Below are 27,165 nucleotides of genomic sequence, written 5' to 3'. Positions count from 1 at the left end.
CCCTCACAACTGCCTTTTTATAGTAGTTTGTAAAATTGCTTTTTTAGAGCATCTTTGCATGTAATAAGGAAATTTTAGCATAGATTTTAGATTCTTTAGGTGAAGTAATTTTCAAGTATTGCTAAAAATAAGCAAAAATTACAAATTAATATTAACCTTAATGACAAGCAGCTTTAAAATGCAAATGATCAGTAACTAAACACATAAAAATGCTCAGTTGAGCAGTATATATACTCATGTTTTAGATCTTGTACTGTTATAATTGAACTAAAAAGCAAACTCATACATTTGCACAGTAATATTAGGGCTTACACAAAAATGTAGACCTACATATTATTCCATGATATTACTTTTAGCTAGCTACTCTGAGGATGCAGTTAAAAATTGGCCAAATAGAAATTAGCTTCAAAATATTAGCAAATTACTAACCACTTTTCTGCTTGTGATAACATTTCTCATTATTAATTTAAACATTCATTGTCATGAACAATGTTCAGCTCGCTGGAAAGTCCTTTCCATTCTGATATCATTGTTTCATGTTACCAAGTTAATTCTTGCATTTTTTAAACTCCTTCCACTGTTTCATTTGCCAACCAACGTGCCTTCTCCATATAGGAATTTATTTGCTCATCAACCTATTTCATCTAAAACAGTGGTGGGCAAACTTTTTGGCCCGAGGGCCACATCGAGGTTGCAATAGTGTATGGAGGGTCGGGTAGGGAAGGCTGTGCCTCCCCAGACAGCCTGCCCCCTGCCCCCTCCCATTTCCCATCCCCTGACTGCCCCCCTCAGAGCCCCCGACCCATCCAACCTTCCCCTCCCAGCTCCTTGTCCCCTGATCGCCCCTCCCAGGACCCCCAACCCTAACTGCTCTCCTGGGGCTCCACTCCCATCCAACCCCCCTGCTCCCTGTCCCCTGACTGCCCCAACCCCTATCCACACCCCTGTCCCCTGACAGGCCTCCTGGGACTCCCACGTTTATCCAACCCCCCTGTTCCCCATCCCCTGACTGTCCCCCAAGAACCTCCGCCCCATCCAGCCCCCCTGCTCCCTGTCTCCTGACTGCCCCCTGGGACCCTCTGCCCCTTATCCAACCCCCCAGTCCCCTTACCATGCCGCTCAGAGCAGCATGTCTGGCAGTCGCGCAGCTCGGCCATAGCCAGACATGCTGCCGCGCTGCCCTGCAGGAGCTCGCAGCCCTGCTGCCCAGAGCATTGGTGGCATGGCAAGCTGCGAGGGAGGGGAGACAGCAGGGGAGGAGCCTGGGGCTAGCTTTCCCGACCGGGACCTCAAGGGCTGGGCAAGACGGTCCCGTGGGCCGGATGTGGCCCATGGGCCATAGTTTACTCATCTCTGATCTAGAACTCCACCTCCAGAAGAGACATCTTTTCAGGGAGGCAACATAGTCTAGTGAACAGGGCACAGGCCTGTGAGTCAGGAGACTTGGGTTCCAATTACTTTTGCCACTGGCCTTCTATAAGATTTTGGACTAGTGAACAACTTCCTTGTGCCTCAGTTTCCACATCTGTTTAACAGGGGAAATGATACCTTCCTATTCTTGCATACTGGTTTGTGATTTGCAGATGAAAAATGCTATACAGATTCCAAATATGTATTATTTCTGTGAATGTCCTACATCCAGAATATATGCTCTTTTTCCTTGTTGCTTGTCTTTTGTCGCACACTTTCATTGGTATTGGTATTCACTCTCATCTGATTCCAGTATTCAGCCATTGCATGCGTGCCCTCACTGCTTGTACTTTCTGGTTGATGTCCTTGCCTTCTCCCTGTGTGGTAGGTTGACGAATAATCACATTGGTTGGTTACATTCTTCTCTACACATATACCAGCTGTTTCTTTACTTATAACAGTTAAGCTTTCCAGTGCAGAGGTGTGTGTGTGTGTGTGTGTGTGTGCAATTTCAAACTATATTGGGATGCCAGAAGTCTGAAAATCAGTGTAGAATTCTACACTGATTTTCAGACTTCTGGCATCCCAATATAGTTTGAAAGTACACACACACATATGTATATATACACACTCTCTCTCTTTATTGGAAGGGTGGAGGGATAGCTCAGTGGTTTAAGCATTGGCCTGCTAAACCCAGGTTTGTAAGTTCAATCTTTGATGGGGCCGTTTAGGGATCTGGTGCAAATATCTGTCTGGGGCTTAGGCCTGCTTTGAGCAGGGCGTTAGACTAGATGGCCTCCTGAGGTCACTTTCAACCCTGTTGTTTTATGAATATTTATTAAAATGTTTATGAGCTTCAAAACATCATGCCTGGTTTTATTGTCTGCAACTCAAATTCAATACAGTTGTAACTGTCCCTTACTCCAGTTATGAATTTGATCCATTAACTTCAGGCTCTGAATCCGTTCAGGATATATGACATGTTTTGTGGGTTTTAATCTGCTTTGTTTTTTCAAGGATTTCTTCTCCATTAACAAAATAAGATATAATTATTACAAATGAAGGGTCTGAACTTGTCACATTGAAGTTAATGACAAAACTCCTACTGACTTTAGGGGCATCAAAATCAAGCCATAACTCCTAACTTTTTATACCACCATACCTAGAAACAAAATGCAATAACTGATTTTGTGATAGTGAATTGTGATAATAGGCTGAGTTTTGCGATTGGGGAAATTGTGGAGTTTTTGTGGTTTTGTCAAGCATGACTCTTTTCTCCAAAAATAAGTATAGTATAACATTAATAAGGCCCTTTTCATGTACTCCAGTGAGGATAATTGCTCATCTCAAGCTGTTTATTTTGAAAGTAATTCTCCCAGACTTCTAATGTCATTAGTGTTCAAAGGAATTCTTTAACTGAGAAGAATCAAACTGGAAGCATGAGTTGGTCATGTGCAGCACCCTGTTTCTGTACATGTACATTTATATATTCAACTATTTCTTTAGCTGCTTTAACGTAAGACCTAAGAATGAGTAAAAGGCTCTGCAGTGCATCTTCATGTTAGCAGAATGAGCTTATCCAGAAAGTCATTTCCAGAAATAAATTCTGTTTGTATCATTAGTGAGCCCCTCTGTATCACTGTGCTCATGAAATGAAGATCAGATTGACTAATTCCTCGAAAGTGTTGTTGACAGTATCTTGTAGAATCTTATAATTATTAGCTAGTAAATTATTTTAGTTCTTTTTCATTGTTCATTTAATTGATTTGAAAGAATCCCATTGATTTCAGTTAGCTTTTTGGTCAGGCCCCCTGTCTCTTTCCTACTGACATAAACATGATAACTTGACATAGGAGATATCTCTCTCTCTCTCTCTCACTAGAACAAGGTATTCTTAAGGGTAAAGTATAATAGGGCATAAAACCACCACAAACCATTGTGTACTGCACTGTAATGTTGAATAGTATTTCAGGCTTTTCTAGTCTGATAATTTCTTCGAAGTTTAATGGTGCATTAGAATTAACAAGCACTTAGTGTTAGTTTTAACAAGAGTCCCCACGTCCCCAGCAGACTATGATGTAAGCAACCATCGTGGGACCAATTTGCGTCTCACACCAGTTATACACTATTGTAACTCCACTGACTTCAATGGAGCTACTCTTAATTTATGTCAGTATAAGTGAGATGGGAATCAGACCTTATATTTGAAGCTTCTTCATAAGAAAGTAGGACAACTGCGTGATTGTTACCTACCTAGAAAATCCCCTGATAGGTGCCTACAATGGATGAAAAAAGGGGAGAGAGTCAACTAAAGCAAGGAGAGTGGGTTCTGTATGTATACGATCCCTATTCTCTTACATGTTTCCCTAAATTTTGCTATATGAAGCAACTGAATAAATATAATTAGGATCTTAAGGGATTTTATTTATTGATTTTTATATATCTTTATCTATGCATGTATATTAATATCTATGGAGACCACCACTCATCTTCTGGATGTCTGACCTAATTTAAATTAAATACAAAAGTAACAAAAAAAGATGCTGAGCCAGAGCCTCATTTAGTATAAATCATAGAGCTTCATTGCTGTCAATGGAGCTATGCTGATTTAGGCCATTCGAGGATCTAGCCCTCTGTATGTTATCTGCCAGTGTTGTGCCTAAAAGTATAGGTGGATAGTGAAAAACATGACCAAAAAGTTACACCTTGCACTAAGCCTTGAAGTTCCTCAGACTTAGGCTCTGGGCTTCCAGAGGGCAAAGGTTCCAGAGACTGAGAATGTCCAGTGGAGTTTACCCCAAGAATGGATAGCAGAAGCAACACAGCAAGTTTTCTATAAGAAGAGAGGTTATCGCTCAGGATCCAAGATCATTTAGGGTCTTCTGTAGATCAGAACCCCTGGGAACCAAAAAGAGTGAGAGTGGCACTGATATTTTTTTTATGCCCATTAATGACTTATCTCACAGATGAAGGCAAACTGCTGCATTCTGCACTAGCTCCAACAGAATGATTCTTATTGCTTCAAAGAACTTTGGACCAGACCCATAATGTATGTTTTCTTGTGCAGTTTGCTTGGAGTCTGTGACCATTCCTCAGAGACAGGGACTCTGACAATAAACCTCACTTCATGACTGCCAAGCTAGCTGATTGCAAAGCCCTTTACTTTGGGCTATCATAAAAGAAACTGAAAGCTTCAGTACAATGGACCTTCATTCCTCTTTACTCATGGACCTTAGATCAGACCCTATGTGCCATTGCTGTCAGTTGGGGATCCAGGAGCAACAATGGATCTGATAAGATCACCAAACTACAAACTTCACTGGCAATAGTCTGGCAAATAACCCCAACAAAAAGCACCCTCATGGATACAGCCCACTCCTCCTGACTGTCAGCATCACTTCAGCATTGAGTCTAAACCAGCTTACTTCCACCCAAAGCCCTGCCTCTTTCAGCCACCGGAGGAGGAAAGAGCCTAGACTGTCTCTGTCTGGGAGAGCCACAGGTTCATTCCACCAAACCTCTGTACTATGGTAATGACTTAGGGTCTTTCCAAAAAAATGGTATGTGGTGTATCCGGTGCCCCACATGATGGTAATTTTAACTTGGGTCCTTAAGTATTTGACAGTGTCCCTTTAATTAAATCATTTTATTCTGCACTTACTAAAATATATTCTACTGCATTTAACCTCCAAAATGTGTAAGAGCCATGCACTGATATTTTTATTAAAAAAAGACAGTTGGTAGGTAGGGTTTTCATTATATAATGCTGTTCAGGCAAGTTCATTAGGAAGTTGATTTCCCCAGCACACACACTTGTCATGAATAGTTAGTGAATCTCTACAGCTGTCATGTTATTTCAGTATAAGGAAATGTAGTTTGCAGCAGCATATAATTTTTCCAGTAAACTTACTTTTCTTATTCCTAACACACCCCTGGAAATGGTCATTGGAGACTGTTTGAATCTGTGCTGAGAATGGTACCTAATTAGTGGAAAACAAGCTGTAGTAATTAATTTAGACCAGATATAATAAAGTATTAATGAAATAGCTACACAGATTTATAATTGCATTTCTATTAAATTATTGACAATAAGCACAGAATTTGCTTCTGTCAGACTTTTTTTTGAGTGGGAAAATGTAGTTTTAAAGTCTGAAGACTTTTTACTTAAAAAAGTACTGCACTGTATAAGATCTTAGAAAATTAGGTCCAGTCACACATGGTTCTGCATTAGAATTTGAAAAAACAGCACCCCTCCCAGTAAAGTACATTCAAAGAATAATGAGTTGATATTATTGAAGCATATACATATATAATATATAGTCTGTGAACTTCAGTGAAGTGAAAGTAATTAATTTAGTTTAGTCTTTTGATTAGATCAGTGCATTCAATAATTAAATAAGTGAAGAAGTCTCCATTGAAGCAGCAGCTAAGATCAAACTAATGAAGAATAAACATTAAACTGTTTCACTATCTGGGGAAATCACTTCTCACCATATACACCTACACTTGGGAAACTTTTTTTAATGTAGTTTCCCCGATCTCTCCAATGTGTAACTATATATAAACATCAGTAGTTTATTTAAAGAGATTCCCAGTATGAATAATTAAAGGTAAATATAGGTGTTTTGGTTTTTGATTCTAAAGGTAAATATAGGTGTTTTGTTTTTTGATTCTAAGTTACAGCCAGAGTCTCACTGCAGAAGACTCTGTTGTCAAAAGCAGCTGCTGTGTTTTACTTGTGGTCCCAGTATAAATTGGTGACTAGGTTCAGGTGAAAAGCTGACCTGGGAGATCGTGATAGGCTGTTTCAGATTACCCACTTTTCAAGCACAGCTAGTTCCTGCTGTAGTCACTTTGTTTCCTCTGATCCTCAGAACTGTGCTGGAGTGGAAGGAAAGAGTTTAGGGCTCTGGTTTACTTTTTTTCAGCTTCCCAATTTCAAAGAATTATAGAAATGAGATATAGCAAAACCCGTTAGTTCATCTAATAGATCACATGGTGTCTGACAAAAGTGTTCCCTACAATATATTCTCCAATATTAGTTCAGCTGAGTTTAAATCACTAGTGATAGGGCTTCCACCATTTCTCTTTGGAAGCTATTCCACTAACAGATCACTCATTACTCAGTTTCTCTTTGTTCTTAGTTTATGCCTTCTTAGACTACTCCTTACTATTTCTTTTCTTTCTTGATGTTCACATACCAGACAATAAATCACTTACAATCTGATCCTGACACAAGAATGTCATTCATCAGTATAAGCAAATGACTTCCCTATCCACAGATGCCATGGCTGTGAGAATGGACTGAACCCAGTAACTCCAGCAACAAAATACGAGTCTCTACTACTTCAATTAAAGAATAACTTCATTCTTTCATATGTAGCCAGCACTTATCTGTGCTGGAGCTTGCCACTGGAGTGAGATATTGTCATGCACTCTCAACCAGTGTATGACAAAAATCTCATCACCAACAAGAAATAGCTATTAGAATTTTTTTTGTCAATATGGCTGAGGATAAATACATTAGACAGTGAAGTGCTTTGAGATACATTAATGAAAAGTGCTGAATAAGAGCTAGATATATTATACTGATTTCATCTGCATGTTATTTACAGTTTCTTGCCCTCACTAATTGTGCAACAGTTTTTTAATTAATAACCAGGTCATAGCATATTTCTGGTCAATGTCAGGTATTATCTTGATATAGTGAAGTGGATTGTTTATGTGACTAACAAAAAAAAGCAGAGTCAGAGAAAATGATAATAGAATAATTTTAACTAATGATCCTTATTGTAAACAAATATAATTAAAATTCCCTAAGCCCTGCCTTCACAATTATGGTTTCAGTTACTGATAATTTTACAAAATTGAAGTCTACCCAAAGGTGACTATTTTGTGAAAGTTTGCACAAAAACAATTCAGGCATTTTTCAGTGAGAGGAGAACATAAAAACACTTTTCTCTTATTTAAAAAGAAATTTCTTTCAATCTTTCATTTGAACCATTGCTCTAGTTACAAAGGGACTGGGGCTAGAAAATGGAAATTTGTCGGGGCAATAGTCCTCATTGTGAAGGGAGCAGTAGTGCCTTTGAGTTTTCCCCTGCAAATTGGGTTTGATATGGCTGAGCTATGAGGGTTTGAAGATCTTGGCAAATTTGCAGTGTTTGAGGTTAGTATTTTAGGTTTTTATATATTTACTTCAAACCAACATTATGAAGCTGCACTGTATTATGCATTCATTGTATGGCTAGCTTAATTGTGTCATGTACAAAACATAAGTGCCTCATCCAGAACGTATTGAGGTCTGTGGAAATAATCTCACTGACTTTACCTGGCATTGAATTAGGGCCCAACTGTGTAGAAAAGTTCACATTGAATTTGACAGAAGCATCATTCCATGAGCAGTGAAGTGCATTTTGAATAAAGCAAAGTATCATAGATGATACAGAGAGACCTGGTAAGGTGTGCACTGAATGAGTCATCTGCCCTTGCCTCATTCAGCATGCACCTTGTGCAGGAGGTAACAAATAATTCAATATGATAGCATACAATACTTTATACTAGCTCTTTAAGATGTATCTTGTATGATGGGAAGTGAATGATGCAAAGGCTCACAAGGTAAAGTCATTGACTCTTTCACTGCTCATCTGGACCCCAGTCCAGCAAAGCACATAAACACATGCTTAATTTTAAGCAGTTGAATACTCATGTCCTTAAAGTAAAGCATGTGCTTGTGTACTTTGGTGGAGTGGGACCCAGATATATAAATAACTTTAATGGAATCTGTCTGATTTCTACAGAGAAGTAACATATAGTAGAAAATTCTGCACAGGTATACAATGCTCACTGTTAAATGGATTTTAATATTCTCTATTTTTCACTGCTGACAACACCAGCATGAGAGGAAATAAAATAATCCAACAGAAAGTGGAAAAAATAATTTGGAAGTTGGCATATCTGATTGTAATTATGCAGTTAGTTGTAGTGTCTTTTATAACCAGTCTGAACTCCAAATGCATTAATTAAATACTGCTTTTCCATAGTGTCTAGTGCAGTGTTTCCCAAACTTGGGACACCACTTGTGTAGGTAACAGAGGGGTAGCTGTGTTAGTCTAGATCTGTAAAAGCAGCAAAGAATCCTGTGACACCTTATAGACTAACAGACGTTTTTGGAGCATGAGCTTTTGTGGGTGAATACCCACTTCGTCAGAGGCATCTGACGAAGTGGGTATTCACCCACGAAAGCTCATGCTCCAAAACATATTAGTCTATAAGGTGCCACAGGATTCTTTGCTGCTTTCACTTGTGTAGGGAAAGCCCCTGGCAGGCCAGGCCGGTTTGTTTACCTGCCCCGTCCGCAGGTCCAGCCAATTGCGACTCCCAGTGGCTGTGGTTCGCTGCTCCAGGCCAATGGGAGCTGCTGGAGGCGGCAGCCAGCACGTCCCTCGGCCCATGCCGCTTCCAGCAGCTCCCATTGGCCTGGAGCAGTGAACTGCGGCCAGTGGGAGCTGCGATCAGCCAGACCTGCGGACGGGGCAGGTAAACAAACCAGCCCGGCCCACCAGGGGCTTTCCCTACGCAAGCAGCGTTCCAAGTTTGGGAAACAGTGGTCTAGTAACTTGAAGCAGTCTTTTAAATATTGATACCAGGGTTACATGCGGACAACCCAGATTAGCATTTGGCAATCAAGTAGCATTTTGATCAGTAAAACTGACAAACTCTGTAGATTCACTTGTGATGGAATCTAGAAACTGCCCCATGGCAGCAGATGGACTACTCAGTTACTTAATAGAGTCTGTAGCAATTAAATTAGAGATCATGCCGAGGAACAGTCTCCTTGATCTGCCTAATAACTGTTCAAGCTTTCATCATCTATGGCTTGTCAATCACACTATTTTTGTGAGACAAGGTGGGTGAGGTAATATCTTATGTTTTGTGGTCTTTTGAAAAGTTCCCTGCCGTAGGCAAGAGAAAAAAAAACCCAGCACCTTGTCTAGTAGGGACTTTAGGTAAAAGACACATTGACATTCAGAGAACAGATTCTGGTTTTGATACTTTTTTGTCCAAATCAATCCCTAAAAGGAATTGAAGGTACAGATAAGGATCGGTTTACAGTATGTGCTAAGTCTTTTGCTCAGAATACATCTAGATAAAGCGATTCCCAAGCCTTATGCTGTAGTGTTTTTTTCCCTCTCATTAAACCGATTTCATGAATGGCTTATCACACACAATCTTTAGTTTCCTGGGTATGTGCACTCCCACTGTGTGTGTATTATGCACTGCATCATGTGCACAGATGCACTTATTAGAGGTGGAATTCATTAAGCTACTTAGGCATCTAAACCCAGATTTAGGCACCTAAATCCCCCACTGCGATCCACAAAACTCCAGACAAACCCTGCAGGCACCTTAAACTCACTTTCAAACTGAAAAGTCCCTCGGCACCTACGTTTTTGCCCCAGGCATATGCACTGCTGCCTCACTCTAGGCATCCAGGCATGTATTTCTCACCTAGGTGCAAGTGATTCATAAAGCAGGGGAAGATAGACATTAGGCCACCTAAATCACATGTAGGCACCTGATCCAGGTGCCATTCTAAATCAGGCTCCATTCTAAAGCTGCCCGGAGGCGGCAATGGAGATGGTGCTGCTACCCTATAACTTAGCCTAGCAGGTAGAGAACTCACCTGGGTTGTGTGAGACATAGCTTCGATTCACTCTCTCTCCCAGTGGGGGAGGATTGGAAGAAGTGTCTCCCACCTATCAGAGAGTGCTCCAACTATCTAGGGATATTCTGATGTGGGGTTCCCCCAATCCCTCCTGTTGAAGCTGTTCTACTGTGGATAAATAATGAAAGAGTGATTGGAGCAGGGGGACTTGGCCCAGGGTCTTCTGCCCCTCAGATGGGTGTCTGACCCACAGGACTACAGAGTCATTCCTTCTCTGGCCCTATCACTTTTAAAGAAAGGGCCATGGGGGGAATTAAACCCCTCTCTCCCAGACCATAGGTGGGTGATCTAACCATTAGGATAGACACTATCAGATAAGCACCCTCCCTCCTCTTCCTGCCATTTTGTGTGGAGCAAGGCAAACATCTAATGAAGAAGAAGAAGAAGAAACTACGGAGCCACCAAAGCTAAGAGAGGGGTTCCTGTTTGTGTAGCACTAGCAGAGCTAAATGCCTCCCTACAGCCTGGCCTTAGTTGCCTATTTACGAGAAAAGGGCGGGGCTTACCACATCACTGTTTCCCATTGACTTGCTTAGGTGGGAAGCTGCCTATCATGGTGGATCACAGTCTAAAGTGCATCTCTGTCCCCATGCATTGTATAGGGAGTTTAGGCACCTACCTCAGCTTTATGGATCGCAGTGTTGTCCTGTGTTTTGCTAGGTGCCATGATGCTCAGCATTGCAATGCCTACATCCTTTCACAGGTTGCACCCAAAGGCTGTCATGCTTACTCCACTGAAATATCTTTCTCAGCCCTACTTCCCCACTTTAAAATATTAAATATGCTTCTGTGTCACCATTGTTTCCTCTTTTAATTATTTTCAGTCTCTGTGGAGGAGTCCTTCCCCTGCTTACCTGTTTATATTGATGCTGCTTTGTTTTGCAGTCAGTTTAGTATTTTTATATTGTCTGCTTCATGCTGTTTTTGGTTAATGTTTCTGTCTTTTAAATACTCTGTGATCCAGGGCTTATCTCTCTCTCTCTCTCTCTCTCTCTCTGTGTGAATGTAATGAGTAAAAACTGTACATATATTATATTGAAGTGACAATTGTATCAGCCAGTCAAATTTCAGGCTGCTGGTACTGCCTTATAACAATGCACTTCTTTCTCCATATATCCCAGTAATCTAATTGGCAGACAATGATTCAACAATTGGACTGCAAGAATTTGTAGAATGGCTGGACTGTTCTGTGGTAATAGTCATGTAGACTTTATGCAAATCCACTTTGGCTATTATAATGTGGTGACAAGATGGCGAAGGGTAGAATTTGGGACAGCATGTTTATTGTGGACAGATAGAGGAGGATTTCTGAAAGCAGTAATCAGTCACGGCCCAGAAATTTATGGTTGCCAAGGAAAAGGGCAGGGGTGAGTGGAGAGAGGCTACATATCACCAAAGCAGCAATAATTGGAAGGTGCGCCCTATTAACTAAGTGATAATCATATGTTGATCTTAATAAACAGCAAGAAAAAGCCTTTGTAAAGAGAGAGCACCTTCAAGTTTTTCCTGTAAAACAGGGGTGAGCAAACTTTTTGGCCCGAGGGCCACGTCGGTGTTGCAAAACTGTATGGGGGGCCGGGTAGCGAAGGCTGTGCCTCCCCAAACAGCCTGGCCCCTGCCCCCTATCTGCCCCCTCCCACTTCCTGCCCCCTAACTGCTCCCGTCAAAACCCCCGACCTATCCAACCCCCCCTGCTCCCTGTCCCATGACTGCCCCCAACACACACCCCTTACCATGTTGCTCAGAGTAGCAGAAGCTTGCAGCCCCGCTGCAGCCAACCATGCTGCCTGCACTGCCCGCAGGAGCAACGGGCCAGAGCACTGGCAGCGTGGCGAGATGTGGCCGTGGGGGAGGGGGGACAGCAGGGGAGGAACTGGGGGCTAGCCTCCCCAGCCGGGAGCTCAGGGGCCAGGCAGGACAGTCCCACAGGCTGGATGTGGCCTGCAGGCCATAGTTTACCCACCTCTGCTCTAAAATGTTCTCACCAGAGATAATTCATCAGGTGATGTCTTCCCGAAAGGTGTCCTGACTGGATTTGAAGTCATGCTTTAGTCAGACACAAGGCATCAGGCTTGATACAGGGGTAAATGACTCAAATTCTGTGTCTTGTGTTATATAGGAGGTCAGATTAGGTAATCTAATGATGCCTTCTGCCCTTAAAATTCATGCTGTGACTTTCCAGTCCAAGTTGTGTCTAAATAATTTTTCTTCAGTTGACAGTGTGGAACCTTCAACTACACTAAATATATTCCAAATATTCTGAAGGTGAAGGTCAGCTCCTGCCACCGCTGCAGTCTCCCCTTCACTGGGAAGCTGATCTATGGCTGGTGGGGCACTGGGAGAGCTCACTCAATACTAGAGATGGCTGTGCCTGAGTGGGTCTCCGCTGAGCTGGAGTGGGGAGGGGAAGCCAGGGAGCCAGTCTGTGCTGGTGTCTTTGGTTAAGGAGTGGGAGCTGCGGCTGCTACTGTACTGAACAAGCATTCAGGCTCCTGAGCGCTTATCTTATAGAAACAGCGTGCGCGCGCACACACACACACACACACACAATCTCCCTCACATACTCCCCCCTACACACACTGTGTCTCCCTTGTACACTTCCACAAAACACGCACCCAACTCTTTCTCTCTCACACGTACCTGCATTATTATTGTTGTTGTTGTTGTTACTTGTTGAATTGTGCAATGCATATATATTCTCTATAATTTTATTCTTTCAAAGTTTGTTAAGGTTTGCAATACTGTTATATTAGTTTTTGGACTAGTCTGTGCATTTCATAATTTATTTCTCTCTTATCCTTACATTTAATTCTTTGAATAGTGAGTTCTAAAATACCTAACCTGTCCTGGCTGGAGTAATTAACATTATTACTTTTATTACCATATCGTGCTTTGTCATTCATTATTTAAAGTGGTACAATCAAATAATCTCCTTTTAGAATGTAAATTTAGCTTGTATTCACCTTAGCAGTGCCACTTTTTTTTTTTTTTTTTAAAAAGTAGCTAAACACACCTTTAGACACTGTGCAGATGAGGGTTGCTTATTTTTAAATTGTATTTTTAATTATATCTGTAAAATAACTTAAAATGCATACAAAAATAAATGCAGTTCCAAGTCTGATACTAATAGTGATGATGGAATCAAATGGTAGTGAGTCACGTATCAGCTATTCTCAACCAGTTGTCCTGGGCTTCTGGTGGGGGCCGTAAGCAGGTTTCAGGGGTCCACCAAAATAAACCAGGTAGGGGCCGGTTAGACTTGCTGGGGTAAAGGGTGGAAAGCCTAAATCCGAGTCCCACTGCCCTGGGCTGAACCCGAAGCCCGAGCAACTTAGCTTAATGGGCCTCCTGGGGCCCTGGGCAGTTGCCTTGCTTGCTAGCTCCTAACGCTAACCCTGGCTTTTAATCTACTGGATATGCATAAATAACAGTTGTTGTGGCAGAGGCAGGCTATGGAATTTTTATAGCACGTTGGGGGATCCTCAGAAAGAAAAAGATTGAGAACACCTGACGTACATGATTGTGATTGGTAAACATAAATGCCAAAATAATTAGAAAAATAAATGTCAGTTCTTAAAAGATTAAAAAAACCCTTAATTGTGTCTGTTAAAATTAAGTTAAATATGTTTTTAGCGGAGTGAAAAACAATAGACTAAAATAGAGTAGTTAATGGCAGTAACACAGAGTATGTCTGTTAGAGAACGTAAGCAGATTTTTTAATTTTTATTTATATCTACTAAAGATTTGTGTTTCTGATATCTGTGTTAAGAAATGATATGTCAAGATTTGGGATTGGGAATATCTTGCTGTATTATCTCCTGATTGTTCTAAACTTATGGTATTTGTAAACTTAAAATACGGCTTTAATTGGTGTTTGTATATATACATTTTTTCTTTGTATAGGAATTATGTATGGTGCTCCTGTCAGCTAATTTCTAAGTTATTATCTGGAAAAAAATCTAGTTTTCAGGTACCTAAGTAGCCCCTGGGATCAAAGATAAAGTTACTTCCCACCCCACCCCACCAGAATCTGAAATGGCACCTCTGCTTCCTCCTGACATGGTTCATATCCCCAGCATGCAGCTCCCTGCCATGTGCCTGTTCCTGCTGCATATGCTCGGGCCCAGGCTGAGGACGCTTAGGTTTGCAAATTGGCTAAGACTCAGGAGCCACAAAGACCCAGCATCCATCCCCCTTCCCTCCCACTGCCTCCTCCAGCTGCTGCTAAGGATGGAGGACAGAGCACCAGGAACACCTCCTACAGTACCTGGGATCAGTTAGCCCTCTCTGGCACTGAGGCCCTTGCTCCAGACTGATCGCAGTGTGAGTTGTTACATTATGGCTCTGAGTCGCCAAATCTTCCAAATATCTTACATTGCCATATGCAAATAGTTAATTTTAAAATATACTACAATACATTATCCAATTTAAAAGTAATTAGCTATTAATATTATTTAACCAGTAATTTTTTCCCAATAGTTTGCATTTGTTTACTGTTATTAGTTTATTTATTTAGTTATTGGCTTTTTTTCCTGTTGATTTTCAGTGAATTAATGTTGCACCAGTGAGCTGCCATAGATGAAGTTTAAAACCGATCTATCTGTATATAATTTTTATTCTCCATTTGAGGATAACATAGATAAAAACACACAGAGTTTAAGTGTGTATTGTTAAAAAAAATAAATATGTGTGCCCACAAGATGTATAGCACAGCCCCACAATTTCCTAGTCCACCTCAGCTCCCCCTACCAGGAAGAGGCTGGAGCTGACCCGGTTGAAGGCTGCGTGCATGTTGTTTGTATTTTAAATAATATGACGAGTTGGGACGGACAACAGAAAAATAACCGATGCTTTATCAAGAGAGGATTAATTCCAGTACATGAAGAGAGTAGATAAGAAATAGAGACCAACAGAGACTGTTTCAAAGAACTCCATATATAGAATTCTTTTGCAAGTATATTGAGTTGCAGGTATTTAACCATCTAAATAAATGTTTGTTAACCAACTTCCCAGAACTGGTAGTTAAAAATTAATCCTTTTTGGAGAGACATATACAATAGCTTCATCTAGGATGTAGATCTTATCAAACAATCAATGCATTTCTGGAACAGTGACATAAATTACACTTTAAAACATGCAGTGTTTGTTTTCTCAGACCTGAAGAAGAGCTATGTATAAGCTCAAAAGCTTGTCTCTCTCATGAACAAATGTTGGTCCATTAAAAGAAATTACCTCACTCACCTACAATATACAATAGTTTTCATGTCAGTTATATTCCATATGGTATTAAATTCTCCTCCACCCAAGTAAAACAGCGGGTCTCAATACATATTATATTTTAATTTTCTTTCAATCGATGCTTTTAATAAACAATACAAATCTACACTGTTGACAGATTGTATACTGTGTACCACAGAGAATTAAAGGGATCTAAATTATCCAGTTTGTACTAACAAATCTGTTTGGTTAATGAGTTTATTTAATAAGGTTAAAATAGAAGATGTTATTAAGAAAAGGGAAAACTGAAAATAATATCTTTAGCTTTTGTATGACTCCTATGCATGTGGGACTAATGTTTCTGTCTAGAAATAAGCAAGTCTATTGAAATGAAAAGAGAGGAAAATAAAATTATCAGATAAAGATACTATTCACTTGTTGAATGCAATCTCAATTTACATCAAATTCTTCTTTCAGTCAGTTAAGATTGAATATTAAATGCTGTTTACTGTCTTCAATTAATCAGCAAACATTAAAGATAGAAAAGTTTAACAGTTAGTAATTTGTTTCTGTCTCAAATGAACTTCCTGTAAACTTTTCCCAGAATGCATTCTGGGATGAAACCCTGGGCTCCTTTGAAGTCAATGGCATTTTGCCATTGATTTTAACGGAGACAGGATTTCTGCCCCTGTATTTAGCCACAGAATGAAACAAGCTTAAATACCCATTTTTGGGCACTTTATCCAAGGAACCTCTTGTAATATAATTTTGAGAGTGTTATTTCTGTTCTGCACAGGATGGGTTCACCCTCTTGTCAGCAGGATCCCTTGTTTTACTAGTGTCCTAAGAGGCTGACTTCAATAGGCCTCTTATTGTTCTATGTGTAATGTATAGTTACAGTAATATTTGTACATTCGTAAATACTCCTGTCAATGTGAGGATTCTCAAAGTGTTTTGCAAACTGTGGGCCATTTTCCCACCAAATATGTGTAGCATACTCCAGTTAACATCACGATAACACGGGTTGAGTGTAGGTATCTAGGGGCAGACCTTGACTTCATGTATTATCCCTCAAAACAGCAGGCATAGGTCCCAACTCCCGGGGTGTTCCGGGGCTGGAGCACCAACAGAAAAAAAATAGTGGGTGCTCAGCACCCACCAGCCATAGCAGTTCCCCACCTGCGCTCATTAGCTGATTGGGGAGTGCTGCCAAACAGCTGTTTGGTGGCTCAGGGAGGAGCTCAGGGGAGGGCGGAGATCAGTGGATGGGCAGGAGCCTTGTGGAGGGGTGGAGTGGGGGCAGGAAGAGGTAGAGCTAAGGTGGGGCCTTGGGGGAAGAGGCAGAGGGGGGTGGGGCCTCAGGGTGAAGTGGGGTTTGAGCACCCTGGAAAAAAGGAAAAGTCAGCGCCTGTGACAGCAGCCATTTGTCATCCTAAAATCTATTGCAATATTATACAACAGGCTTGGATGTGATGAACATCTTTCCTGTTTGAAAGGATTTTTGGGTAAACAGAATGGATATTTTTATACGTCACCTTGGGGGAAAAGTAGAATAATTTCCCCCAAAACATGAGGTATTAATATATCCTGGCTGCCAAATTCCTATGCCACTTTTTCTATATATCTGTGTCAATTAGGAATTCTCTCTCTATGTTTTGATTTTAGTCCCAAAAATAACTCTGAAATATGCTTTTTGGGGGCAAAGGAGGGAGGGTGGAAGTTAGAAGACTTTTCAGAAGTAAAAAAAACGAGAGAGAGAGAGAAAAAAACTTTTTTTCCCTGAAGCTCTTCAAAACATTTTTCCTGATTAACTTCAAATAATAATAAAAAAAAATATTTTTGGCTAAGGACTACACATGAGAAATTTGAAGCAGAAAGTTAGAGGGATAAAGGGTGTCCAGATTGGTTTTATAATTGAAAGTATCTCACATCCTCACCTACTGAGTTACTGCTGAAGCACCATAGTAATATATATTTTTCTAGTGTCAAGGATTCCAGTTAAGAGCTTAACTGAGCCTTAAATCCTTGTGGAAAGGAAAGACCTTTAAAAATACTTATTAAATGCTAATCTTAATCATATTCATCGTTATTAAAACTTGAAATAGGTTGAAATACTTACATTACGTGAAATGAAAGCCTAGCGATGGATCTGAGACACTCTGAATAAATGGGAGAATTATTGCCAAAGATTATGAAAGCAGAAATGGCCAAACAAGAAAAGACCTTAAAATATCCAGTTAGATGTTTTTTCATTAGAATAAGCTTTTCTTTCAAAATTTTACAGTACTTTAATAATAATAAAAAAGAGTTTAAAAATGAATTGAGACTTAAGTGCAACAAAGTGGGAAGAAATGTTTAAATTGAAACTCAAATTATTTTTGTATTTGGGGTTGTTAAGGAAGCTTCAAACTTTTCCATGCACACTGTTCAGGCCTTACTAATTCTTCAAACTGTTGTTTAGTCTATAAGACTTAGGGCAACATTATTTATATAATATATTTATTTATATAACAGTAGTACCTATGAGTCCTGGTCATGGGCCCAGAACCCTGTTGTGCTGGGTGCTGTACAAACACAGAAGAAGAAAATAATCCTTGCCCCCAAAGAGCATACAAGATAAGTCTGGTTAAAATAAAAGAAACGATATTAAAATAGGTTACTTTAATTTCAAAATGTAAAGAGATGACCAAAACTCTTTATATGTGCAGTGTCCTCCTTCCTGGTCTACACTACAAATGTATGTCGGTATAACTACATCACTCAGGAGTGTGGAAAATCCACATTCCTGAATGATGCAGTTATGCCAACCAAACCTGTGGTGTAGTCAGTGCTTTGTCGACAGGAGGGCTTCTCCCTTCGGCATTGCTAATGCCTCTCAGGGAGGTGGGGTACTTATGCTGAAAGGATAAGCTCTCCCATCGAAGTAGATAGCATCTTCACTAAGTGGTGCAGCTACACCATTGCTGCAGTGCTGTAAGTGTAGACAAGCCTTCTTGTATTTTGCTGCTTATGAACTAAAAACTTACTGGAGAAGCACTTAGTGATGGCTGCGAGACAAACTCCTTAGAGAAATAAAACGCCATACCTATAAAGTTTTGAACAAAATGGACTTGCCATGGTATATACTGTAGTTTTTTAATTTGCTCAAGTGACTTGTACTTCACTTTGGTAAATCTAGTCTGTATGAGAGGTTAGAATTTAATATTAAGAAGCTTAATATATTTATTGTACTTTTTTATTTTAGGAATGACATATCTTGACCATGCAGGCACAGCACTTTTTCCACAGAGTCTTCTTAAGGAGTTTACTGATGATCTCAGTAAAAATATTTATGGTAAGTACCAAGCAACTTTCTCATTATTTTTTGAGATTTAATCTAAATAAGCTAACATCATATGTACTTACATTCTTTATACTGCAATGGCCATGTGACAAATATGATGGTCTTTGTCATTGTTTGGGACAACTGTACCTCCTCAGCCATCACCTCTATTGGTCAGAGACATGCGTCTCACTCCTTCCAGAGCAGAGTTCCCTCTCTACACTATGATATTCCCAGCGAGCCAGATCACCTAAACAGGCCAGCATCTGTTTTGCTTTCTCTCCAGAGGTTATGAACAGTGTAATTGCCACAGTTATAAGTTACCACATACCTCTTTATAAGCAAGCACATTTATTCTTAAGGTGAAAGCATTACAGAGAAAACATTCAAAACAATAAAAGAACGTACATGCATGCTAAAAAGGTTGCCAGACATCACCTGAACTCCAACTTCAGGCTCTGGTAGGTGTCATTTCTTCAAAACCCAACTCCTGTGGTTAGGAGTTCATAACAGCCTCAGATTCAGAACTAGAACCACCATGAATTGTTTAGTCCTCTCTTTATATGGCATGTGCCTTTGATCTTGGCCTCATGTAACAGGTGATCAACAAACAGTGGCCTGCTCCTCCAGCTTCAAAAGGCTGGATTTTGGCATAACCAGAGGTGTAGAATTCCCATTGACCTCCCCCTAGATATTCCTCAGACAAACTACTTCATACTTTTTGTTCTAAAAGTCCATTCTTGCCTGTCACTTTCTTCTGTATAGTCCTTTGAACCCCCAGATCTCACATCTATCTCCCAACTTGAGAGGTGACATACAATCAGTGGTGAGCTGGAGCCGGTTCCCACTGGTTCGCGGGAACCGGTTGTTAAATTTAGAAGCCCTTTTAGAACCAGTTGTCCCACAAGGGTGTTGGATAGAGGGCAGAGGAGTTGTGGGGGGTGGATTAGTGTGGGGCGGTCAGAGGGCAGGGTGATTGAATGGGGGCAAGGGTCCCAGGGGGGCAGTCAGGAAGGAGCAGGGGTTGGATGGGGCAGTAGGGGGCAGTCAGGGGCAGGGGTAGTCGGGGACAGAGAGAAGGGGTTGTTGGATGGGGCAGAGGTCCCGAGGGGCCCTCAGGAATGAGAGTAGGAGTTGGATGGGGTGGCAGGGGGCAGTCAGGGGATAGGGAAGGGTGGTGGATGGGGCAGGAGTCCCCAGGGGTTTGGGGAGGGATGATCCTCTCGTGGGGTGAGGAGGAGGGAACCGGTTGTTAATATTTTGACAGCTTATCACTGCAGTCCAGGCTCACAATAATACATAAACCATTCATTTAATATAATGGACCCCAAAGATACTTACACTTAATTCAGTGAGGTCTTCCAAGGATATTGCAGGAAATTGCCACATCTGTCAGTCTTATCTTGACTTTGTTCCCAGCTCTGTCACTAGCTCACTAAGTAACCCTGAGAAAGGCACATAAACTTTCCAGGCCTGACGTGCTGAGGAGTCCTCTATACACAGTTTTTTTTGCCTTGTTTCATGTGCAGGGGAAGGCAAGTCAGTCCTCTTTGTGGGGTATCTCAGCAGGTTCAGGACTTGCATGGGAGGAATGGGCAGGAACTGGGCTGCCAGAAAGTGAGTGGCCTCATCTTGGGTGGACCATTTGTTTCTGGTGTGTGCTCCTTGCAGCTCTGAGCACATGATTGCTGGCTTAGGAACTAGCCATTACCCTTTAACCAAAAAGCCATATTCTTTAAGGCAAGGGACACATATCAGTGCTGAGGTCATCTGTGTGCAAGGCCGGACTTAGGGGCAGGTGACCAAGGTGACTGCCTGGGGTGCCGGGCTTGGGGGGCACCAGGCTCAGGGTGCTGTTTTTGTTGTTAGCGACAAAAGGGAAAATGGAATGTTCAAAGTAAACGTTTCAGATATATGAATGTTTTGAATGAGAATAAAATAAAGCCTCTGGACTGCCGTGTCCATGGTTACGACAGTGGCATAAACATAAAAGGAAGAAACAGTGGCATCAAGGCAAGGATCCTTGCACTGAATCCAAGAGCTTTTTTCCTGCCTTGTGGCTGCCACTCCCTCAACATGGCAGCATAATCCAGGGCCGGCTCCAGGCACCAGCATCCCAAGCAGGTGCTTGGGGCAGCAATCTGCAAGGGGTGGGGGTCCCTGTGTTTTTGCCCTCAAATTGCTGCCTCTGACAGCAGGGGCAGTCCATGCGCCTTTAGGGCGGCACGTGCATTTCCGCGGCGACGGCAATTCGGCAGCAGCTTCTCTGTTCAGCTGTCCGGGACGGTGCAGCTTCTTTCTTCAGCCACCACAGAAATGTGGGTGCCGCCCTAACGGCACACGGACTGGCCCTGCCTTCCGCAGTGGCAATTTGGCGTGCTGCTTGAGGCAGCAAAAACAGTAGAGCTGGCCATGGCATTATCTTCTTTAGATACAGTATCTCTCTTTGGAGTTCTGCAAAGGATATACATTCTGTTTTCAGCATCAACTCTCAGGAGTAAGATCCTCATGGATAATGTTACAAATCTGACTGTGAAGCTGCTAAGTGACACTTGCTGGGAAAGCTTCATTGAAAGCATAAGGCCAGTGAGGCACCAAGTGACTGAGGTTTACAATGCCCTAATGGAACTGGTGCAGTTGAGTAAAGTCGAGGCTGGAATTGGACGTGAGGCACAGAGCCTGGCAAACCAGATCACTGACTTCACATTTCTGGTCTCAATTGTGGTTTGGCCCAATATCCTGTTACAAGTAAACATTGTAAGAAAAGCATTACAAACTCAGTTGATGGACGTCACAACCACTACTACTTTGATGAGAAGCTGTCTTGTTTTCGTTGTGACCCACAGAGACAATGAATTTGAAGATGCCATTACTGTTGCCAAAGAAATGGCGGAAAACATAGGAGTTGAGCCTGCTTCCAAGGAAACTCATATTCATCATCAGAAGACACAGTTTGGTTATGAGAGTGGAGATGAGGTGATGGAAAGCTCAGAAGAAAAATTCAAGAGGGAGGTTTTTTTGCTCTCTTATTTTGCTCAAATGTCCATCAAAGAAAGATTTGGTCAAATGAAGCACCGCAAAAAGACCTGGATTTTTTTGTATAATGACCTTAGTAAGCTGCTGATGGATAGGAAAACACTCTTGAACAATTGTACAGAACTCCACCGGATGCTGACACATGGAGAATGTTCAGACGTCAGTGATAAAGATCTATATGTTGAATTGGACAACATTCATCACATTCTGCAATATGGCAAGCACTCTCTATTCCAAGTTCTCCAATTCATTCATGAGATAAAGGACACTTTTCCTAATGTGTGGATAGCTGGTCACAGTTGCGAATGGTTAACGCACCTTTTCGAAGCTCAGGCTCATTAAAACATATCTTCAATTGACAATGGCCAATGAGAGACAGACATCACTTGCTGTTTTATCATTTGAAAGTGCAATTGGCCAGTCTTGGGATCTCTCTGACACTGCTTCAGTTCGTGAGGGCAAAAGGAAGAAAAGTGACCTTTTGAACTAAAGGACTAGGGTTAATATTCTAAGACTGTCACCTACTGTCACACTATTTAATACTGGTCCACTCAATGTTGGTGCACGGTTCAATTTCTTGAAGTTAGTACATTTCAGTTCTTCTTCGAGTGATTGCTCATATCCATTCCAGTTAGGTGTGCGCGTGCTGCGTGCACGTTCGTCGGAAGACTTTTTACCCTAGCAACACTCGGCGGGTTGGCTGGGCGCCCCCTGGAGTGGCGCCGCTATGGCACCGGATATATACCCCAGCCGACCCGGCCACCCTTCAGTTCCTTCTTACAGCCCGTGTCGGTCGTTGGAACAGTGGAGTGCGGCTTAGCTGACCTCCACCTTCCCTAGCTACTCGTAGTTTGTCGTTGTTATCGTGTACATAGTTATTATTCTTGTAGATAGATAGATAGATAGATAGATAGATAGATAGATTTAGTTGTAAGTTCTTACATTAATAGTATAGTTAGTTTAGTACTACTTAGCGGGGTTCGGGGAGTAGCCCCTTCCCCACACCCGGTGCTGGAGCTCATGCCTGGCTCACCGGGTTTCAAACTGTGCTCGGCCTGTCACAGGCCGATGCCAACAGGAGACCCACACGACTCCTGTTTGAAGTGCCTCGGGGAATCGCACTTAGCTGTTAAGTGCCCTATTTGTAAGGCTTTCAAGCTGCGAACTAAAAAGAAGCGGGACATCAGACTGAAACAGCTCCTCATGGAGGTGGCCTTGACACCGCTACCTTCGGCACCGAGCGCCTGTCAGTTGGTGAGCAGAGGCATCCCTACGGCACCGGATCACACCGGTACACCTAAAGACTCTTGGCACCGGCCGCCACTGGCACCGAAGTCGACTCCACGTCGCTCCCTCTCCCCGAGGTCAAAGAAGGCCAAGGCTCCTGCTGCTTTGGCACCACCCATGCCGCAGCCAGAGAGTGCACCCAGATGGGACCGCCCGGCGCCGATACCCGCCACGGCACTGACTAAATTGGCACCATTGATTCCAGTCCCACAAGGGCCGTTGAGTCCGGCGCCTGATAGCTCCCCGGCGCATGCCGTGGTAGAGCTCACCATGCCATCCACACCAGAGGCGTTTTCGGCGGTGAGAGACTTAATCGCCTTAACGGACTCGGCATTGCCTCTACCCATGGCACCGCTGGTGCAGGTAATCCAATCTCGGGGCAAGCCGACCCTGACTAGACCACCGTCTGTCGGCGCAGTGGACCGGCACCACTCAAAATCGCGGTCCCACAGACGCTCCAGGTCAAGGCGATGCTCCCGCTCTCGACGCCACTCGCAGTCCCGGCACCGTTCTCCTACATGGCACTGGTCAGACTCGCGACACCGGTCGGACTCCCGCTCTCCACCGCACTATCCGTGGCACCGCTCCAGTTCTCGGCGCCGATCCAGGCACCATACCTCTCGGAGCTGTTCGCACTGCAGGGACTCGAGATCTCGGTCGACCTCCCTGCACCGGTCTGGTCGCAGGTCCCGATCTCGATCCCAATACCGCTACGAATACCGGCACCGGTCCCCGTTAAAGAAGGGAGCGAGGTCCATCGGAACCTCAGCCCGAGGTTTCTCTGCTCCTCCATGGCCATCCAGGCAGACGTCGGTGTCCTCTCACGCGGACAATTATTACGACCAGGAGCGAGATACAGAGGTGCCTACCAGGGTCTTCCAGGAGGTCCGGTCTCAGGACCCGGGACCTCACCAGTGGTCCTTTTGGACACCCTGGGCGTACATCATGCCCAAGGTGTTCCATTGCTCCAGACCCGTGACGCTTCCTCAGAGCATCGAGCTCTAGAGGCCACCATTAGCCGTCCCCCTCCAGCTGGGACAGAGGAGCAGATAATCCATCCACCAGGTTCCCCGGTACCGCTGGAGCAGGAACCGACCCATGAGCAAGAAGCCATTCAGGAACCCCTCATCCCCGGCGTATCATCCTCTTCCTCCCCAGACGAGGCGGTGGCAGGGACCTCATCATCAGGGCCCCCGCTGATAGACCTCAGAGCCCATCAGGACCTCCTTAGGAGGGTAGCGCTCAACATCAATCTTCCCGTAGAGGAAGTCCCGGAGGTCGAGGACCCAGTTGTCAGCATCCTGTCAGCAGATACCCCAACTAGGGTGGCTTTGCCTTTCATCAAGACCATCCAGGCCACTGCTGACACCTTGTGGCAGTCCCCAGCCTCCATTCCCCCTACGGAAAAGGGAGTTGAGAGGAAATACATGGTACCCTCTCGGGGGTACAAATACCTATATGTCCATCCCCCTCCCTCCTCGTTAGTTGTCCAATCAGTCAATGAGAGGGAACGCCACGGCCAACAGGCGCCAGCCCCCAAATCAAAGGAGGCTAGGCGGATGGACCTACTGGGCCGCAAGGTATATTCGGCAGGTGCCCTTCGGCAGGTGCTCCGAGTGGCCAACCAGCAGGCTCTCCTGAGCCGTTATAACTACAACACCTGGGTGGAGGTGGGTAGATTCACAGAACTTCTATCCCCAGACTCTCTCCAGGAATTTGCCGCATTCCTTGAAGAAGGTGGCTAGAACCTCCCTCCAGGCTTCTCTCGATGCGGCCGACTCGGCAGCCAGAACTCTGGCCTCAGATATCACCATGAGGCGTATCTCATGGCTACAGGTCTCCAACCTGCCACCCGAGCTCCAATACACCATCCAGGACTTACCCCTTGATGGCAAGGGTCTCTTCTCTGAAAAGACTGACCCCAGGTTGCAGAGTTTAAAGGACAACAGGGTCACCATGTGCTCGTTGGGCATGCATATGCCTGTGACCCAACGCAGACCCTTCCGGCCTCAACCCCACCGGCTGTACTTTGTGCCCCGGCACAGACAAGACTTCAACAGAAGGCGTGGGCGGGGTGGCCGTAGACGCCAATCCGGACTGCAAGGGGGTCAAAACCACGGCCCCCCAAAAGCACCTCCGGGGCCTAAGTCTACCTTTTTAAGATATGCACGAGGTCGGCGTACCAGTTTCAGGACAGGATCCTTCTCCTCCCTTCTCCAACCACCTCTCCTACTTCCTCCCAGCGTGGTCCAAATTGTCCTCAGACATCTGGGTCCTACGGACAGTGAAACAAGGATACCACCTCCAATTTGTTTCAACCCCGCCTTCCCACCCCCCAACCCAGTCCCTCTTCAGGGACCCCTCTCACGAGCAAGTCCTCTTACAAGAGGTGCAGTCTCTCCTCGCCACAGGAGCAATAGAGGAGGTTCCACCAGACGAGAAGGGAAAAGGGTTTTACTCCCGCTACTTTCTGATCCCCAAGTCCAAGGGAGGCCTCAGGCCCGTCCTAGACCTGCGAGGCCTCAACAAGTTTATGGTCAAGTTGAAGTTCCGTATGGTCTCCCTGGGGACTATTATCCCGTCCTTGGATCCTGGGGACTGGTATGCCGCCCTCGATATGAAGGACGCGTACTTCCATATCGCCATCTTCCCTCCACACAGGAGGTATCTTCACTTTGTAGCCAATCACCGGCACTTCCAATTCACGGTCCTCCCCTTCGGCCTCTCTACAGCCCCAAGGGTGTTTACGAAGTATATGGCCTTCGTTGCTGCTCAGCTCCGCCAGCAGCAGATACATTCCCGTATCTGGACGACTGGCTCATCAGGGGAACCTCCCAGACTCAGGTCAGACAGCACGTGGACATAATCACGGACCTATTCTCCCGGTTGGGGCTGCTCCTCAATGCAGAAAAGTCCACACTGGTTCCCACACAAAGGCTGGACTTCATAGGGGCAACCCTGGACTCCACTCGAGCCAGGGCCTACCTACCTCAGCCACGTTTCCAGACAATCACGGCGATCATTTGAGGTCTGCAAAACTCCCCGACCACCTCGGCTCGCACATGTCTCGGACTGCTAGGCCACATGGCCGCCTGCACTTATGTGACCAAATATGCCAGGCTCTGCATCTGTCCCCTTCAAACGTGGCTCAACTCGGTCTACCGCCCGGGCAGGGACCCAATAGACATTCTGGTGACCGTTCCCGTGAGCATCTTACGCTCCCTCAACTGGTGGCTGACTCCCTCCTTGGTGTGTGCAGGGCTACCGTTCCATCCACCACAGCCTTCACTGTCCCTAACGACAGATGTGTCATCTCTCGGTTGGGGGGGCTCACCTCGGTCACCTTCGTACCCAGGGCCTGTGGGCATCACAGGAGCTGACTCTCCACATAAACGTCCAGGAGCTGAGAGCAGTCCACCTCGCGTACCAGGTGTTCCAACAACATCTTCACAGCCGTTGTGTCTCAGTGTTTACAGACAACACAACGGCCATGTATTATATCAACAATCAGGGAGGGACCCGCTCTTCTCCCCTGTGTCAAGAGGCCATTTGACTCTGGGACTTCTGCATAGCCCACTCAATAGACCTGGGGTTCGGAACACTCTGGCGGATCAGCTGAGCAGATCCTTCCTCTGTCAAGAATGGTCGATAAGACCAGACGTTATTCATTCGATCTTCCAGAGGTGGGGCTTTCCCCTCATAGACCTGTTCACCTCTAGCACGAACAGGAAATGCCAAGCGTTCTGCTCCTTCCAGTGTCTTTCACCGGGATCGATCACGGACGCATTCCTCATGTCGTGGGGGCACCACCTGCTCTATGCCTTCCCACCGTTCCCTCTGGTTCACAAGGTCCTAATAAAACTCCACAGGGACAGAGCGCATCTAATCCTGATCACGCTAGCGTGGCCCAGACAGCACTGGTACACCACGCTGGTCAACCTGTCCATGGCTAGCCCAGTTACCCTACCACTCCTCCCAGACCTCAGAACGCAGGACCACGGCAGTCTTCGCCACCCAGACCTGCAGGCCCTTCACCTCACGGCATGGCTCCTGCATGGCTGAACAGATCAGAGTTACGCTGTTCCGCTCCGGTACAGCAAGTTCTCCTAAGTAGCAGAAAGCCTTCCACTCGGTCAACGTACCTGGCCAAGTGGAAACGTTTCTC

General features: G+C 44.1%; 1 protein-coding gene across 3 annotated transcripts in view; it reads left to right on the top strand.

The window, feature by feature from the left end:
* The window catches only part of MOCOS (molybdenum cofactor sulfurase), a 394,972-nt gene that overhangs the window by 36,395 nt on the left and 331,412 nt on the right, over positions 1–27,165 (top strand). For all 3 annotated transcript variants that reach the window (XM_050937684.1, XM_050937685.1, XM_050937686.1), the window contains exon 2: positions 18,600–18,689. In XM_050937684.1, the coding sequence (XP_050793641.1) occupies positions 18,600–18,689 (90 nt within the window). The remainder of the gene's footprint in view (positions 1–18,599; positions 18,690–27,165) is intronic.

The sequence above is a fragment of the Gopherus flavomarginatus genome, chromosome 2 (assembly GCF_025201925.1).
Source record: "Gopherus flavomarginatus isolate rGopFla2 chromosome 2, rGopFla2.mat.asm, whole genome shotgun sequence".
NCBI classification, from domain to species: Eukaryota; Metazoa; Chordata; order Testudines; family Testudinidae; genus Gopherus; species Gopherus flavomarginatus.
Note: the sequence above shows the minus strand (reverse complement) of the source record. Positions and strands in the feature narration are given on the sequence as shown.